We start from the raw sequence: 16022 nt of genomic DNA, 5'->3' as shown, positions 1-16022 counted from the left end.
GCTGGAGTTATTTATATCATTCAGCAGCAAGTATGGAAACATATCAACCCAGTGATTATGTAACAAATTTTAATAAAATACAGGTGTAAAGAAAATGGAAAGGAGAATACCTCTGATTCACTGAAAGGCATTTACACTTCCAACAGATCTATTTTTATTTTCTTCACTTGTTTGATTGCCACACTCCCTTATCTTACACACCATCCTCTTTCGTCACCTCTCGTCTTCTACTTTTTCCTTTTTATCCTTTCCTCCCCTTTTTCTCTGCCTCAGCATTTAATCATTTTCCTGATCTTCACTCAGAATTGTTATGTTTCTTTCTCTGCAGATACTACATTGAAAATAGATACCCAAGGGGTAGCAGCAGAGAAACAGTTGAAAAGGGAGTGTACTTTACAAAGTGTCCAGTCACTACGCACCAAGATCATAAGAATTGGGTGGAGATAACAAGTAATCAGTTTTTTTTCTGCCTGTCCTTCTTATTTATTTTCATAGTTTGCAACGTGAAGAATATCTAAACTGAAGAATGATGCTTCAATAATAATTGGGCTATTTCATTCAATCTCAAAAAAAGTCAATCAGTTCAAAGAATGAATCAATTGATTACGTAATTTTTACATTTGGTTTTTACCTGCAGTGGGTTTAATAGTCAACCACTTCAGTTATCAATATTAATCTATTGCTTCAATACAGAGACATATTGCAGTCTAATATGCAAGATGCAAAAAAGACGTAGAGGCAGCAAGCTGCTCAAAGTATTTTATAATACAATAAATAAAGTCTGAATCATGATGTTATGTATAAGTGCAAACATGCCCTCTTCCTACAGTTTGTACAAGAGATTACCAATCTTCCAACATCCTTTATACCTAGAAATATTTTGTAATTACACTCCTGAAAGGCCTGATGTAACTTTTAGACTATGTTCCTCACTTCAGTTTTCAACCGGTGTAGACAGTTTCTATCTACCCTCTTTTCTTTTATAGCTTGAGAATTTCTAGCCCCTTTTGAAATTTAACTTTCACACAGCCACATATTATCCAAGTCAATGTACCATGAAATTCCCTCCAAAGCCCAAGCATATCTTGGTATTCCAGGGATATTCTAAGTAAAGTACACAAAATGCTGGAGGAACTCAGCAGGCCAGGCAGCATCTATGGAAAAGAGTAAACAGTTGATGTTTTGGGCCAAGACCCTTTATCAGGACTGAAAAATAGTCTAGGACTTAAACTTCGACTGTTTACCCTTTTCCATAGATGCTACCTAGTCTGCTGAGTTCTTCCAGCATTTTGTATGTGTTGCTTTGGATTTCCAGCATCTGCAGATTTTCTCGTTTTTGATATTCTAAGTAAAGCTTTGACTATTTGCACTATTCAATTACACCCACACTGTGGCTGTAGGTACTGGGAAAAACCCGTATCATGGTTTGAGTCAAAGCAGTATATTCATTGATAACAAATACAGCCAAATCACTCCCAGCATCAATTTGTAACAACTGCCAATATAAATAAAAATTAGTCAATGCTTAGTAATATCAGGCCCACAAAATGGATAAGTATTTACTATCTCCCATCAGGCTTGTGCTGCCATCTCCATAAATCCAATTCATTCAATAAGTGCAGCCAGTGTACACTGTACAAACTGTTTTTTGAAATAACTAAATATGCTTACCTTAAAAGGCAAATAAATTTAGTTTTGCACATAGTAATTCAATGTGGTATAGATTAATTAAGTGCTACTATAACTAAACCAATATCTCATTTGAAACTTGTAATTGCCTGTGTCTCTTTAGAAAAGAAAGGGTAATCCTTTCAATCATTTATTCCTAAACTGCCATCACAAAATTACTTGTTTAGTAGATTGTTGCTTCTGTTGCCTTAACATCTATAAATTATCTGCCAAGTTTACCTACACTTTTAAAGTAATTCATTGTATTGTCCTGAAGGATAAAAAGGTGCTACACAAATTGAAATGTATCTTTGTTTTGTAGCGTATTCCATAGAAATAAATGAGTGGATTCATTTTACTCAATTTTACTCCAAAAATAAAGACAATGTGTTTTTTTTAACTGATTCTCATTAGGTAGATTAATAAATTTCTTGCATGAAAATAAATTAATTAACTTAAAAGGACTGCAGCCTCAAATTTGCATTATTAATATACAGGTATGTATTTAGTGTAAATCAAGTGCTTTAGTTGAATCGGACTCCAAAGCAGAGTCTCATTTCACTTATTTCTAGTGCCAGATGAGAACCCAGTTCCAAAAGGTTGGGGGTGCTGTGGATAGTCTGGATGGTTGTCAGAAATTACAGCAGGACATCAATAGGATGCAAAACTGGGATGAGAAGTGGCAGATGGATTTCTACCCAGATAAGTGACAAGTGGTTTATTTTGGTAAGTCAAATTTGAAGACTGAATATAGTATTAATGGTAAGACTCCCGGCAGTGTGGAGGATCAGACAGATCTTGGGGTCCGTGTTGACAGGACACACAAACCTACTGCGCAGGTTGACAGTGTTGTACGGTGTGTTGGCGTTCATCAACCATGGGATTCGTTCAAGAGCCGTGAGGTAATGTTACAGCTTTAAAAGACCTTGGTCAGACCCCAGTTGGAGTACTGTGTTCAGTTCTGGTCATCTCACTACGGGAAGGATGTGGATACTATTGAAAGAGTGCAGAGGAGATTTACAAGGATGTTGCCTGGATTGGAGAGCATGCCTTATGAGAATAGGTTGAATGAACTTGGCCTTTCCTCCTTGGAGCGACAGAGGATGAGAGGTGACTTGATAGAGGTGTATCAGATGATGAGAGTCATTGTGGGCCGAAGGACCTGTAACGTGCTGTAGATCTCTATGTTCAATGTTCAAAAAGCCAGCAGTTATCCAGAAGTCTATATAATGTGTAAATGCAGCAGTTAACACAAATATCTACATAATACATGTTCAAGTTCTCAAGTTACAGTATTGTGCAAAAGTCTTAGGCATGTATACATAGCTAGGGTGCCTAAGACCTACGCACAGTACTGTATTTGTCGACGTGGGGCTGAGAGCCAGTTTGTAAATCTGGCAGAAGAAAACGATGTTGGGAATGGTAAGAGTGGAGTGCCGCAGGAAGGATGTGGGATGGGTAGCAGGGAGGGAGTACCACGGTGGAGTTAGCGCAGATGCAGACACACCAGCCCTGGGACATTGGGCAAGATCATTTGATTTCAAACAATTGGTTTACTGATCATTTCAGAATGTCTCTCTGATACCTCCCACTCCCTCCCTTCTCCCTTCTCCTTTTCCACTCTCTCTGCTCTCTTCCCACTCTCAGTACACAATTGAGACCCATATCAGAATCAGGTTTATCATCACTCACACATGTCAAAAAATTTGTTGTTTTTTTTTGTGGCAGCAATACAGTGCAATACATAAAATTACTACAGTACTGTGCGTAAATATTAGGCACCTAGCTATATAAATATATATGTGCCTAAGACTTGCACAGTACTGTACTTCATTATAACTTTTTAACTTAAAGAGCAACATTAATATTTTGGAAGTGTTGCAAATATGCACAATAAATCCAATGAAAACACTCAGTGCTTAATTAACTTCTGACAAACTTTGTTAACATCCCCATAACATACCTGTGTAAGGACGTATGTTAGGTAATCATTTAAATTTATATTTAAATCCTGCTGTGGAACAACTTTTTGGAATTGATTTTCAGATTTAACTTCTCTTTTTTCAATTTCTTTCTTTATTAATAAATACCTGTAAAAATTGGAAATCATGTTTAAAAAGAAGAAATAGATTCTTCTCACGAGTAGCTGAATTTTTGGTCTATAACTTATTAATACGCATAATAAAGACATTAGCTCTACATATTTCAGCAATGTTCATTTCAAATACAGATCAGTTAGTTAAGAAACTGGGTGTCACAGTGATTCTCTTTTTTCTAAAAAAAAGTAGAATCCTAGGTAATGGAAGCCCCTTTAAAATGGACCCCAAAGCTACAAAATGTTTCCTGTTTCATTATGAATGTGAATATTCACCCCAATTGATATACTTGCATAAGTGAGTTCATCAAATTTTTTCTGCATTAAAGTGTCTTGATGGGAAATATGAACCTATATCTCGTTGCTGCACAACAATTTCTTAGAAGGAGACATCATCATAAAAATAGAAAGAAAGTTGCAAATCATTTGATCAGGAGCCTAATTTGACTACATCTATAAGGCTTCATGAACACAATTTTGTTCTAGTTTTGAAATGTCTCTGCTGCATTAAAAGCCCTACATACATTTTCCTATGTACTTCACAAACTTGCTTGCACCAGTTTGGCCTTACACCTTCTAACACTAAAGTATCACAGGTCCTACCATTAAATGAAAAGTAAGCCTGAATCTACCACACAGAAGAAACTGTTCTGCTACCTTCATTGCAAATACAACAAAATATCACTTCTCTGTGGAAAAGCATCAACTCCTGTAGCAGCATATTCTTTCCAACCCAGATTGAAGGTTCCCAATTATAACCTTCCCAGATTTGTACAAATAATTTGTCATCTAGAATGATGTGTCCTCCAAGAGGACCACAACTTTGTTGTGGTTTTGAAGTTTGCATTCCTCAATGACTGGAAGAGCTATGTTGGTTGGAGTCAGGGCCTATGCTTTGGCTCTTGGTAAGGTCATCCATATGAAACAGGTCAAAGTGTAGAGGCCAGACTAACACTGGTCCAGCAGATCTGCAGGTTTTGGGGATTCATCTCAGGGCCAACAACTCTGAATGGTGAAACAAAACTGTTAGGAAACAGTAATGAAGAATCCTTCTACATCTGAGTGCAACACTACTCCTGCGCTTTGATCCAAGACTTGCATGGCTGACCGCAATGTAAACTGAGAGGAAGCCATTGGCATGATGAAGGAAACCCTGAACACCGCCAGAAATGGAACACCTTCATTGCTGCCCATTTGCTAGCAGTGTAACGGGCAGTGAGTAAGAGGAATAATGTGTGGTGTCAGCATAGTAATCAGGTAGTGCTCTGTGATCCGTCTGAAAACCAGAGCTACAGGGCTACAGGAACTCCAGCAGTTCACATCTGCATCACTGATCACACTTCAATTAAAATGGTACCACTCATCCCATTTCCAGCTATAAATGTACATTCTTCCTTTTCAAACATTTATCCTATTGCAGCTTAAATGCTCTGCTGCAATAGCCATGTGCGTTAAACTTCCAAATACTTTACTTTATTTATTTAATTTAAAGATACAGCACAGAACAGGCCGCTCTGGCCCTTCGGGCTGTGCCACCCCATCCCTGCCCCCGATTTAACCCCAGTCTAATCACGGGACAATTTACAATAACCAATTAACCTACCAATTGTTATGACTTTGCACTGTGGGAGGAAACTGGAGCACCTAAAGAAAACCCACGCATTCCATGTGGAGGACCGACAGACTCCTTCCAGATGACATCGGAACTGAAGTCCGAACTCCAACACCTCAAGCTGTCAGAGCTTTGCACTAACCACTACGTTACTGTGGCCATATTATTTACCATGGCCAATAATATGTGTGAAAACTTATTTAGATTACGAGCTTGGATTTTGATAATAATTTTCTCCATTGATTTTTTTGAAATTGGTCTTTTATTGAGTCAAATTTTAACGATAACAGGCTAAGCTTGTTGCATAAAAATGGGCTATTGAGCCTGAGTTGACTCCTTGTAGTGCTACCTAGTCATTCCCATTCTCCTGCTCTTTTCTTACAGTGTAATTACTTCAAATATTCCATAAGTGAACTGCATCTACAACATCTTCAGGGAGTGAATTAGAAGTATTGGATACATGGTGTAGTAAATATTTTTATCTGAAACTTATGTCATACATTTTAAATCAATGTCCTCCTATCCTTGACCCTCCACTATACATGCTCTCTACTTCGTTCATTTCCATGACCATAATTTTTCTTGGCAAATATTCAACAGAAATGATTTGCCATTGTCATCTTCTGGGCAGTGTATTTACAAGACAGGTGACCCCAACTATTATCAATACTCTTCAGAGATTGTCTGCCTGGCATCAGTGGTCACATAACCAAGATTTGTGATATGCACCAGCTATTCATACGACCATCTGCCGCCTACTCCTGAGGCTTCACATGACCCTGATCAGGGGGCTAAGCAGGTGCCACACCTTGTCTGAGGGTTAACTGAGGGAAGGAGTGCTTTACACCTCTTCTGGTAGAGATATAATTCCACCCCACCACCTAGGCTCTCTACTTACCCTGTCCAAATCAGTCATGGTTTTAAACACCATAATAAGTCTCTTCTCAAATTTCTCTGTTCCAAGAAACAAACACAGACATTTTCTCCTGATAACAGAAAGACTTCACACCTGCAATTATTCTGGTAAACACTTTCTGTATGTTTAAAAGGGATTCATATCCCCACAAAATTTAGTACCAATTGAAGCTCATAAGAAAACAGTATGAAGTCCAGTGATATGCATTTATATAATCTTAGGCAGACTTATGAATATTGATTTGAAATAATTCTCTTGTAAAATAACCTGTCATCAAGTATACAAAACTGTGCCAGTACCTGCTTCAAGGAGCAAGTCAGAATCAGGGTTATTAACACTGTCTTATATGAAGTGAAATTTGTTGTTTGGGGCAGCAGTACATCCAGTTTCACAATCAGTCAGCTGCATTTGCCTCTGGCATGCTTGCCTCTTCTGAGTCCATTAATAGTGACCTGCTGGAATTTACCATCCTGATCCAAAATGTGGAGATGCTGGTATGATGATTGGACCTTGTACAATGTAACAGTATTATGTTGTGGAGCCCGAACGATACCCAAGTACTGAGCAGTTAGAGAAACAACAAGACCAAAGTCAGACGGTGCAGCCTCCTGCCTAGTACAACATCACACCACCACTGTTCCTTCTAAGCGGCACGGGTGCACAGCCGCACAGCAACTGAAATGTTCCCATGCACATTGACTTTACTGTCACGCAACTTGAATTTTCTTTTATATAATATTAATATAATTTTGAAGTTTATGTCTGTATAGATATAGTATAATTGTAATATAATTGTGAATACCCTGTAATAAATTACATTAATGAATATAATCCATATATTTTCTAAATAATAAATGTGCCACAATCTTTACGTTGAAATGTTTTAGGGCTTCAATGTACTTATGTTGTCAATGTTTGAAGTTACAGCATTGTTACAAACTGTAATGACAAAGACAGAATGGAAATCGATAGCTCACTGTCAATAAAGTGCCAACCAACACTGTCTAAATTTAAAGGTTTATGAAACATAAAAGATTTTTAATTGTGGTGTATTTCATTCTACCCTTTGACTAATTAATAAAATCAAAAGTATGTGATTTTTCCATTTTCATTGTAAACAATCATTGTATGCATATTACCAAAAAAAAATTTAGAATGCTGTGCAGTTTTCAAGAATCGAAAAAAGTTCCTGATTAGAGCAATGATTGGTCCATGCAGCTGTATAAAAAAATAGCGGGAATGTTGCCCATTGCCCTCATAAACACACATACACCAGGTCTATAAACTGTCAAAGCTATAAAGGACATTCAGAAACATTCATAAAACCATAACTATATTGCAATTAACAATTTAAGAAAATCACTTAAAATATATTTAAATTGGAAAAACATCAAAGTAAACTCAATTTTTAAAAGTATTAATTAACCTACACTTATACTTCTCCCTCATTGCCCTTCTCTTTCAATCAAATAGCCTTGGTTCTCCTGACCCAGTTCAGCAGGCAGATTTCTCAATAGCACTAACACAATCCTATATCACTGCACCTACAGCTGGAACTGAAAAGTTGTTAAAGCAAATTTGGGGCTTCCACTTTGGGTGACAAATGTTGACAGTTCAGTGAGGATTTGCTGATGTTTCCATGCAACTTTATCTACTCATAAGATCATTTTCATGCTGGTATGAACCTTCAAAGCCAACCTCTGTCTTACCTCTTGGTCCCGTAATCTGAATCCAATAACTTCAGCTCAGGGTTAATAACACGCTCCTTCACCCTCCCAGTTAAAGTGTCAGATGGAAAACATCCAGCAAGATCCACATCTACTGCTGGAGGGACTATTACAGGATCCTAGAGAAAAATATGAAACATTCAGAACATTTTATGATGTCTTGCTTTGAATTCATTAACGTGGGTTTGTTTGAAGTGCAATTACTCAAAACCAGAGCTAGTTGGTTCCCATAGCAACTTCTTGAAAAGCAAGCAATAAGCCACATCGAAAAATTCTTGAGATTAAAAATCAATTTCCTGAAAGATATTCTTAAATGCAACCTTCTGGCATTTGTGAGCGGAAGCAAATTTCCATGTGGTCTGCAGCTGGCTGCTTGGTGGGGTGGAGATTTATCACTAACAAAGGAGGTGTAAGGCACACAATTCCTCCACTAGCCTGTAGGTCACCCTTGGGCAAGCTGTAGCACCTGATTAGCCCCCTCACCCCCCGATTGGTGTCACGTGAAACCATGGGAACAGGTGGTGGATGGTCATATGAGCAGCTATTGCATATTACAAGTCCTGGTTATGCAGCCACTGCGCCAGGCGGACAATCTCTGAAGAGTACTGATAATGACAGGGGTCACCCGTCTTGTAAATACCATGATCACCAATGCCATATGACACGACACATAACGAAGGAACAATTGAACAACCACATAACTGGGATGGGAAATATTGTGATGCACTACTCCGATTGCATAATCCCAAACCTGCAATGTGCAGTACCAAGAAGGACAAGGAGGCCAAGTGTATGGAACAATGTTATCTGTGGCTCCACTCCAAGTCTCACATTTCCATATACTGGAGATATATTCCACTCCATCAGCGTACTTTTTCTAAATCCTGGAAGCCCCTGTTCAAGCGCACGATGAAGTACCTGCGCCTGGGGGGGGGGGGGGCCACATTACTTAAACAGAAGTTCATTGCCACTTCTGCAGGATAAGAAATGCTGATTTTTCCAGTGACATTCATGTCTCAAAAGGTGAATAAATGAACAGCCTTCAGCATTAGTTGGGCATCTCACCATTAATATTTTCATGATGAAGTACATGGAAAACAAGCAGGAATGTTAGATGAGGCCAATAATCTCATCAGCCATGATCTTTTAGGTGGAAGAGCAGGCTTTAGTCTGCCTTTACTCCTATTTTTAATGCCATTTTCTTATCCACAGACAACACTTTTTTGCAGATGTTAAGCCAATAAATTAAAACAGTGCTCTAATCATTATAAATACGTAAATGAATATAAGCTGTTTAAATGTGTAAAGATTTACAAATTATTTAAATGCTAAAATTGCTAATTACAACATCTTAAACACAATGTACTGTGTCACAATTTGAAACGCTGTAGTGATTAAAAAATTCAAATTAATAAATATGGATCTCCCCAAATATAAAATATGTTGATCATGATTTGGCTCACCATCAAACATTTAAATGTGCAATCACAATAGAATAGTGTCAGTTTCCACAAATATTTAGGGTTGAAATGAACTGAAACTTTCACTTGTATATATGGTGTGAATGAAGCAGTTTGCCTAAAGACAACTATTATTTAACCTTGGTTTTATATGGAAGGCCATGTGGGTTTCCCAGCGTGCACACCACAAAATACAACTTATATCACAAAAATAGAATATTTTTGCCTAAGATATATAATTTTGCAGAGGCCAATAAATACAGTGGTGTTAGAAAGTTTGTGAACGCTGTAAGATTTTCTCTATTTCTGCATAAATATGACCTAAATGTGATTAGTTCTTCACGCAATTCCTGAAACTAGAAGAGAACACAAATAAACATATTTGTTCATTTATTTATTGAGAAAAATGATTCAATTGACATGTATTTGTTTGAAAAAGTATGTGGACCTTTGCTTTCAATAACTGGTGTAATCCCCTTGTACAGTAATAACTTCAACCAAAAGTTTCCAGTAACTGTTGATCAGCCCTGCACATTAGCTAGGAGGAATTTTAGGCTATTCCTCCTTAAAAAAACTGATTCCTTGCATGAGCTGCTTGCTTCAGGTCCTTCCACAACATTTCTATAGGATTAAGGTCAGGACTTTAACTCAACCATTCCAAAACAGGAGTTTTCTTCTTTTTAAATCATTCTGTTGTTGATTTACTTTTGGTTTTTTTTTTGGATCATTGACTTGTTGCATTATCCACCTTCTATTAAGCTTCATGTGAAGGGCTGCTACCCTGACAATTCACCGGTAAAATGTCTTGATACAATTTTGAATTCATTGTTCCCCCAACAATTGCAAACTGTCCAGGCCCTGAGGCAACAAAGCAGCCCCAAACCATGATGCTCTTTCCACCATGCTTCACAGTTGGGATGAAGTATTGGTGTTGGTGTGCAGTGCCTTTTTTCCTCCATACATAGAATTGTGCATCTCTGCCAAAAAGTTCAACTTTTGCATCATCTGCCCACAGAACTTTGTTCCTGAAGCGTAGAACACCCAGGTGGTCTTTTGCAAACTTGAGACATGAAGCAATTTTTTTTTGGAGAGCAGTGGTTTCCACCGTGGTGTCCATCCTTGTTCATTATTTTTCTTATAGTGGACACATGAACAGAGACTTTAGCAAGTTCTAGAGATTTCTGCAGATACCTTGCTGTTACCCTCGGATTCTTTTTCACCTCTTTCAGCATTGCAACTTGTGCTCTTGATGTGATCTTTGCAGGATGCCCACTCTTAGGGAGAGAAGCAACAGTACTGAGTTTCCTCCATTTGTAGACAATTCCTCTTACTGTTGACTGATGACCACTCAGGACTTTAGAAATGCTTTTGTAGCCTTTTCCAGCTTTATACATCTCTATAATTCTTCTTTTAAGATCCCCTGAAAGTTGTTTTAATTGAAGCTTGGTGCACATAAACAGATCTTTATTGAGAAGACTGGGCGCTACTCAGTAACCTGACTTTACGTGTCTTTTTTATAGGACAGGGCACCTATACAACCCACACCTCCAATCTCATCTCATTGATTGCAAAGGTTCACATCCTTTTTCTGACAAATACATGTAACATTGGATTTTCTCATAAATATTTTTGTGTTATTTATTGAATTGGGTTCTCTTTATCTAGTTTTAGGACTTGCATGAAGATCTGATCACATTTAGATCATATTTATGCAGAAATAGAGAAAATTCTACAGGATTCACAAACTTTCTAGCACCATTGTACTCCTCCTACTTCATAAATAATTGATTCTAAAATAACAAAAAGTCTACAAGTTAGCAGCTCTTTATAGTAGGCTTCATTATAGGAATTGAACAGTGCAATTTTTTGTCAAATTCTGCTCAGCTCTAGATGTCTCCAGTACTTCCTTTCATCCTTAGGATGGGCAGACTAGGGCGCTGCCTACTACCGATTTTGTAACGAAAATCTTAAACTCATGTGACAAACATCACAACCAGAAATATATTTTGCTATCAAATTTCCAACTCGATAGTTTTTATTACCCTTAGTCTGGTAAATTTCTTGTCAAATTATTGCTTGTAACCAAAGAGATTCTCCTTTAATTTTCTTTATAATTATTTATCACAATTCGGTCTTACATAAAATAAGACTTAATTTCTTCAGCATGAGCTTTGCCTTTCTGTACCACTTCCCAGGTAAAACTGTTAAGTTTGTGGAAAACAATTTCTTTTAAACAAAAAATAAAAAATAATGTATTGCTCTTCATTTTTTACTTTCTAAGAAACGTCTATGTTGCCAAGTATTTGAAAATAGTTCCCCATCTGAAAATATTTCTTACCTCATCAAATAACAGGTGATCGTTTGGGATCATTTTCAAAAGGTCCTGATAAATCTCTTGAAGCTCTTCTCCAAAATATAAGTTTTTGTCCATTGTTTTTACCATTTCCTGGTCAAACTAAGAAAATTATATGAAATATCCCTGTGTTAAATAATGCTCTTTTCTCTTCCATAAACTGTAATTCATAAAAGTCCACACAGAACAATACCTGACTTTCCCAGTTGTTGAATTGAAAGATAAAAATGTGCAACTATTCAAGTATTGCTATAACCACAAGAAAAATTGCTTGCCTGAAGTTAAAAATAAACCATTTCTATAAGCCTTTTTTAAATATCGCAAAATAATCAAGACATATGTTATGATCATGCAATGTCAAGGAGCATTCCTGCTTTTGAAATAGAATTGAATTGAATTAACTTTATTACTTACATCCTTCATATACATGAGGACTAAAAAATCTTTACGTTACGTCTCCGTCTAAATGTGCAATTTATAGTAATTTATAATAAATAGTATGTACAACAGGACAGTCAATATAACATAGAGATACAATATTATCAGTATGAATTAATCAGTGTGATGGTCTGGTGGAAGAAGCCGTCCCGAAGCCTGTTAGTCCTGGCTTTTTTATGCTGCGGTACCGTTTCCTGGATGGTAGCAGCTAGAACAGTTTGTGCTTGGGGTGACTCGGGTCCCCAGTGATCCTTTGGGCCCTTTTTACACACCTTGGTAAGGGCTCTGGATAGCGGGAAGTTCACATCTACAGATACGCTGGGCTGTCCGCACCACACTCTATAGAGTCCTGCAATTGTTGGAAGTACAGTTCCCAATATGGGCAGCAATCCAGCCAGTCAGGATGCTCTCAGTTGTTCCCTTGTAGAAAGTTCTTAGGATTTGGGGGCCCACACCAAACTTCTTCAACTGTCTGAGGTGAAAGAGGCGCTGTTGTGCCTTTTTCACCACACAGTCGGTGTGTACAGACCACGTGAGATCCTCGGTGATGTTTATGCCAAGGAACTGAAAGCTGTTCATCCTCTCAACCCCAGATCCATTGATGTCAATAGGGGTTAGGCTGTCTCCATTCCTCATGTAATCCACAACTAGTTCCTTTGTTTTTGCGACATTCAGAGAGAGGCTGTTTTCTTGACACCACTGTGTCAGGATGATGACTTCTTCTCTGTAGGCTGCCTCGTTATTATTTGAGGTAGGCTAATCAGTGTAGTATCGTCAGCAAATTTAATTAGCAGATAGGAGCTGTGGGTGGCGACACAGTCATGAATATACAGAGGGTAAAGGAGAGCGCTTAGGACAAATCCCTGAGGGGCACCTGTGTTAAGGGTCAGAGGGGCAGAGGTGAGGGAGCCCACTTTTACCACCTGCCAGTGATCAGACAGGAGGTCCAGAAACCAGCTACACAAGGCAGGATGAAAGCTGAGGTCTCTGAGCTTTCTTGTCAAGCCTGAATGAAATTATGGTGTTGAATGCTGAACTGTGGTCCAAGAACAGCATTCTCACATAAGCATCCTTCTTCTCCAAGACCCGAGTCCAAAATTTAGGTTGATAACACAAAGATGTGCCAAGATGTACTCTACTGCCAAAGATGCTGTCTTCCATATGAGATTTTTAAAGTCCCTTCTACCCTCTTGGTTGGAGCAAGGAAGTACTTTCTACGTCCTGGCTAAATAGTTGTCTCACCATGACTTTATCTGGTCATTATTACATTACTGTTTGTGGGAACCTGGAATGGGGAAATTTTGAGTGACATATTCTCTCTACAACAACAGATAAAGATTGGAAATGTTTCATTTGTATGCACTTTGTGATGTATAGATACTGTTAAAAGTGCTAATTGAATGCAAATATTTATTTACAAAATAAATCTTATTAGAAAAGGGCATCTCACAGCATTTACATTTTCACAGCGTTACATTTGCTTCTCTAACCTCACGCTCAGGTATGATTTATAATGAATCTTGCCAGGAACATGAGCTAACAAAGGCAGGGAGGCAACTGGAACCTTATTGCACAAGATCAAGTGTGAATCTCCTCAAACAATATGATTTAAGAACAAAAAAAGAACAGTAGGGAAACAACTGAGGAAAATGAGTCAAATCAGCAAAGGTAAAAGAAACAAAAAGAGGAATATAAAGACTGGATTGAAAAGGGGAAGGATAATATTGAAACAATGTTATCCTATTTTACTAGTTGAAGGAATGAGAGCCCAGATATTCAACTCTTTATCTGGACCAGGCAGCTTAGTTAACAACATTAGCAATGAACACAAATACAGCATTGTTGCTGTTAGCTTCAAGAGATAAATTCTGCAGGAAATTTAATGTGCAAATCTAGCAAGCCCTGAAAAACATTAGGGAGGTTCAGGATTAAGTTACCACTGATGCAAAAAGTAAACACACCAGCACATTGTGGTACGAAAACAGAAATGCTAAAAGAACTCAGTCAGCAAAAAGGAAAAAAAAAAGTTAATGTTTCAGGTTGAAGACTCCTCATCAGATCAGTGACCTAACTTCTCTTTCTACAGATGATTTTTGACCGAACATAGAACACAGAACATAAAATAGTACGTCACAGGAACAGTCCTTTCGGCTCAGTGTTTATGCCAACCATAATACTACTTTAACTAAACCCATCTGCCTACACGTGGTCCATATCCATCCCTTTGTTCCCTGCTTGTCCACATGCCTCTCTAAATGCTGCTTAAACAATGTTAACAGAGACTGGCTGAGTTCTTCCAGTATTTGTCTCTGTTTCAGCTTCCAGCATCTACAGTTTTGTGTGTTTACCAAAGTTCATTGTAAATTTATTATCAGAAGTACATATATGTCGCCATATACAACCCTGAAATTAATTTTCATTCATGGGGATACTCAATAAATCCACAGAATAATAATCATAATAGAATCAATTTTAAAAATGCAACAACTTCAGTGTTCATTCAATGTCCAAAACACAACAAACTGTGCAAGTAAAAAAAGAAAAATAATAATAGTAAAAAGGCAATAAATATCGAGATCATGAGATGAAGCAACCTTGAAAGTGAGTCCATTGGCTGTGAGGACATTTCAACAATGGGGTAAGTGAAGTTGAGTGAAGTCATTCCCTTTTGTTCCAGAGCCTGGTGGCTGAGCCGTACTAACTGTCCCTGAACTTAGTGATGGAGTCCTGAGGCTCCTGAGTAAATTTGCATCTTGTGCTAACCTCTTCAATCTATAAAATTGTTAATTTTCTTAGCCACTAATGATAACATGCATCATTAACACATTGCCCTATTTTTCCCAGAAAGATCCAACCCATGTCTTTTTTGTTAAAACAAACAATATTCTTATGTATTACAATACCTCTTCATGTTGGTGATCATATATAGCTGGATATATCTCAAGACAGACTGAGTCAGTAAATTGTCTGTCTGACACACGAACATCTGCTGTTTGTGCCATCATCTTTTGGGACAATCTGATGTTGACAATAGTTGGCTGTACGTGTTTTGGCCCCTTTGGTTGAACTCTCTGCTTTAGTTCTTTTTCCTCTTCTTCCTCAAGTTCCTAAAAAAAAAGCAGACATTTTACATAAAATTTTTGAGCTGCAAATCACTCACAGAAATCATAAAATACATTCAACACACAATCAAAGTTGCTGGTGAACGCAGCAGGCCAGGCAGCATCTCTAGGAAGAGGTACAGTCGACGTTTCGGGCCGAGACCCTTCGTCAGGACTCATAATTTACATTGTTCAGTTTTATTTTTCATATGTTACCTAACATAAAACTGTGTTATTTACTTTAATATATTTATGTTACATTTTGGAATCGGTTGTAAATATTTATTGGGCAACTGAAAAATGTACAAAGTATTGTTAAGTTTTATGCAGGTTACTATATTGAAGATAGCAACATGGAATATTAAAACATTGCTTAGTATAAAACTTATTTTGGAATACAGGTTTGGTACAGAATCTTGATAACTGAAAATCTATTTACAAGGTACTGTTCATTATGAAAAAAACCTCAATGTTTTAGTTGTATAGCATGTGGTTTAAGTTATATTGTCAGAGATTATTTAACATTTTGAAAACCACAATGATTCTTTGATGTTAATATCTTTAAAGTATATACGGTACACGGGCCGAAAATGAAGAGTTTAATTTTTATAAGCAGTTGTTTGTGTGTGTGGGTGAGACTGTTAATTGCTTC

General features: G+C 37.5%; 1 protein-coding gene across 3 annotated transcripts in view; it reads right to left on the bottom strand.

Moving 5' to 3' along the window:
- The window catches only part of ccdc87 (coiled-coil domain containing 87), a 54591-nt gene that overhangs the window by 6381 nt on the left and 32188 nt on the right, over positions 1-16022 (bottom strand). For 2 of the 3 annotated variants that reach the window (XM_063072140.1, XM_063072139.1), the window contains exons 10-13: positions 15173-15376; positions 11817-11933; positions 8001-8137; positions 3632-3758 (exon numbers count right to left, since the gene is read on the bottom strand). In XM_063072140.1, the coding sequence (XP_062928210.1) occupies positions 3632-3758; positions 8001-8137; positions 11817-11933; positions 15173-15376 (585 nt within the window). The remainder of the gene's footprint in view (positions 1-3631; positions 3759-8000; positions 8138-11816; positions 11934-15172; positions 15377-16022) is intronic. The other variant, XM_063072141.1, reaches the window with a different exon arrangement.

Source organism: Mobula hypostoma, chromosome 20 (genome assembly GCF_963921235.1).
Source record: "Mobula hypostoma chromosome 20, sMobHyp1.1, whole genome shotgun sequence".
NCBI classification, from domain to species: domain Eukaryota; kingdom Metazoa; phylum Chordata; class Chondrichthyes; order Myliobatiformes; family Myliobatidae; genus Mobula; species Mobula hypostoma.
This window is presented reverse-complemented; position numbering and strand designations above follow the sequence as displayed.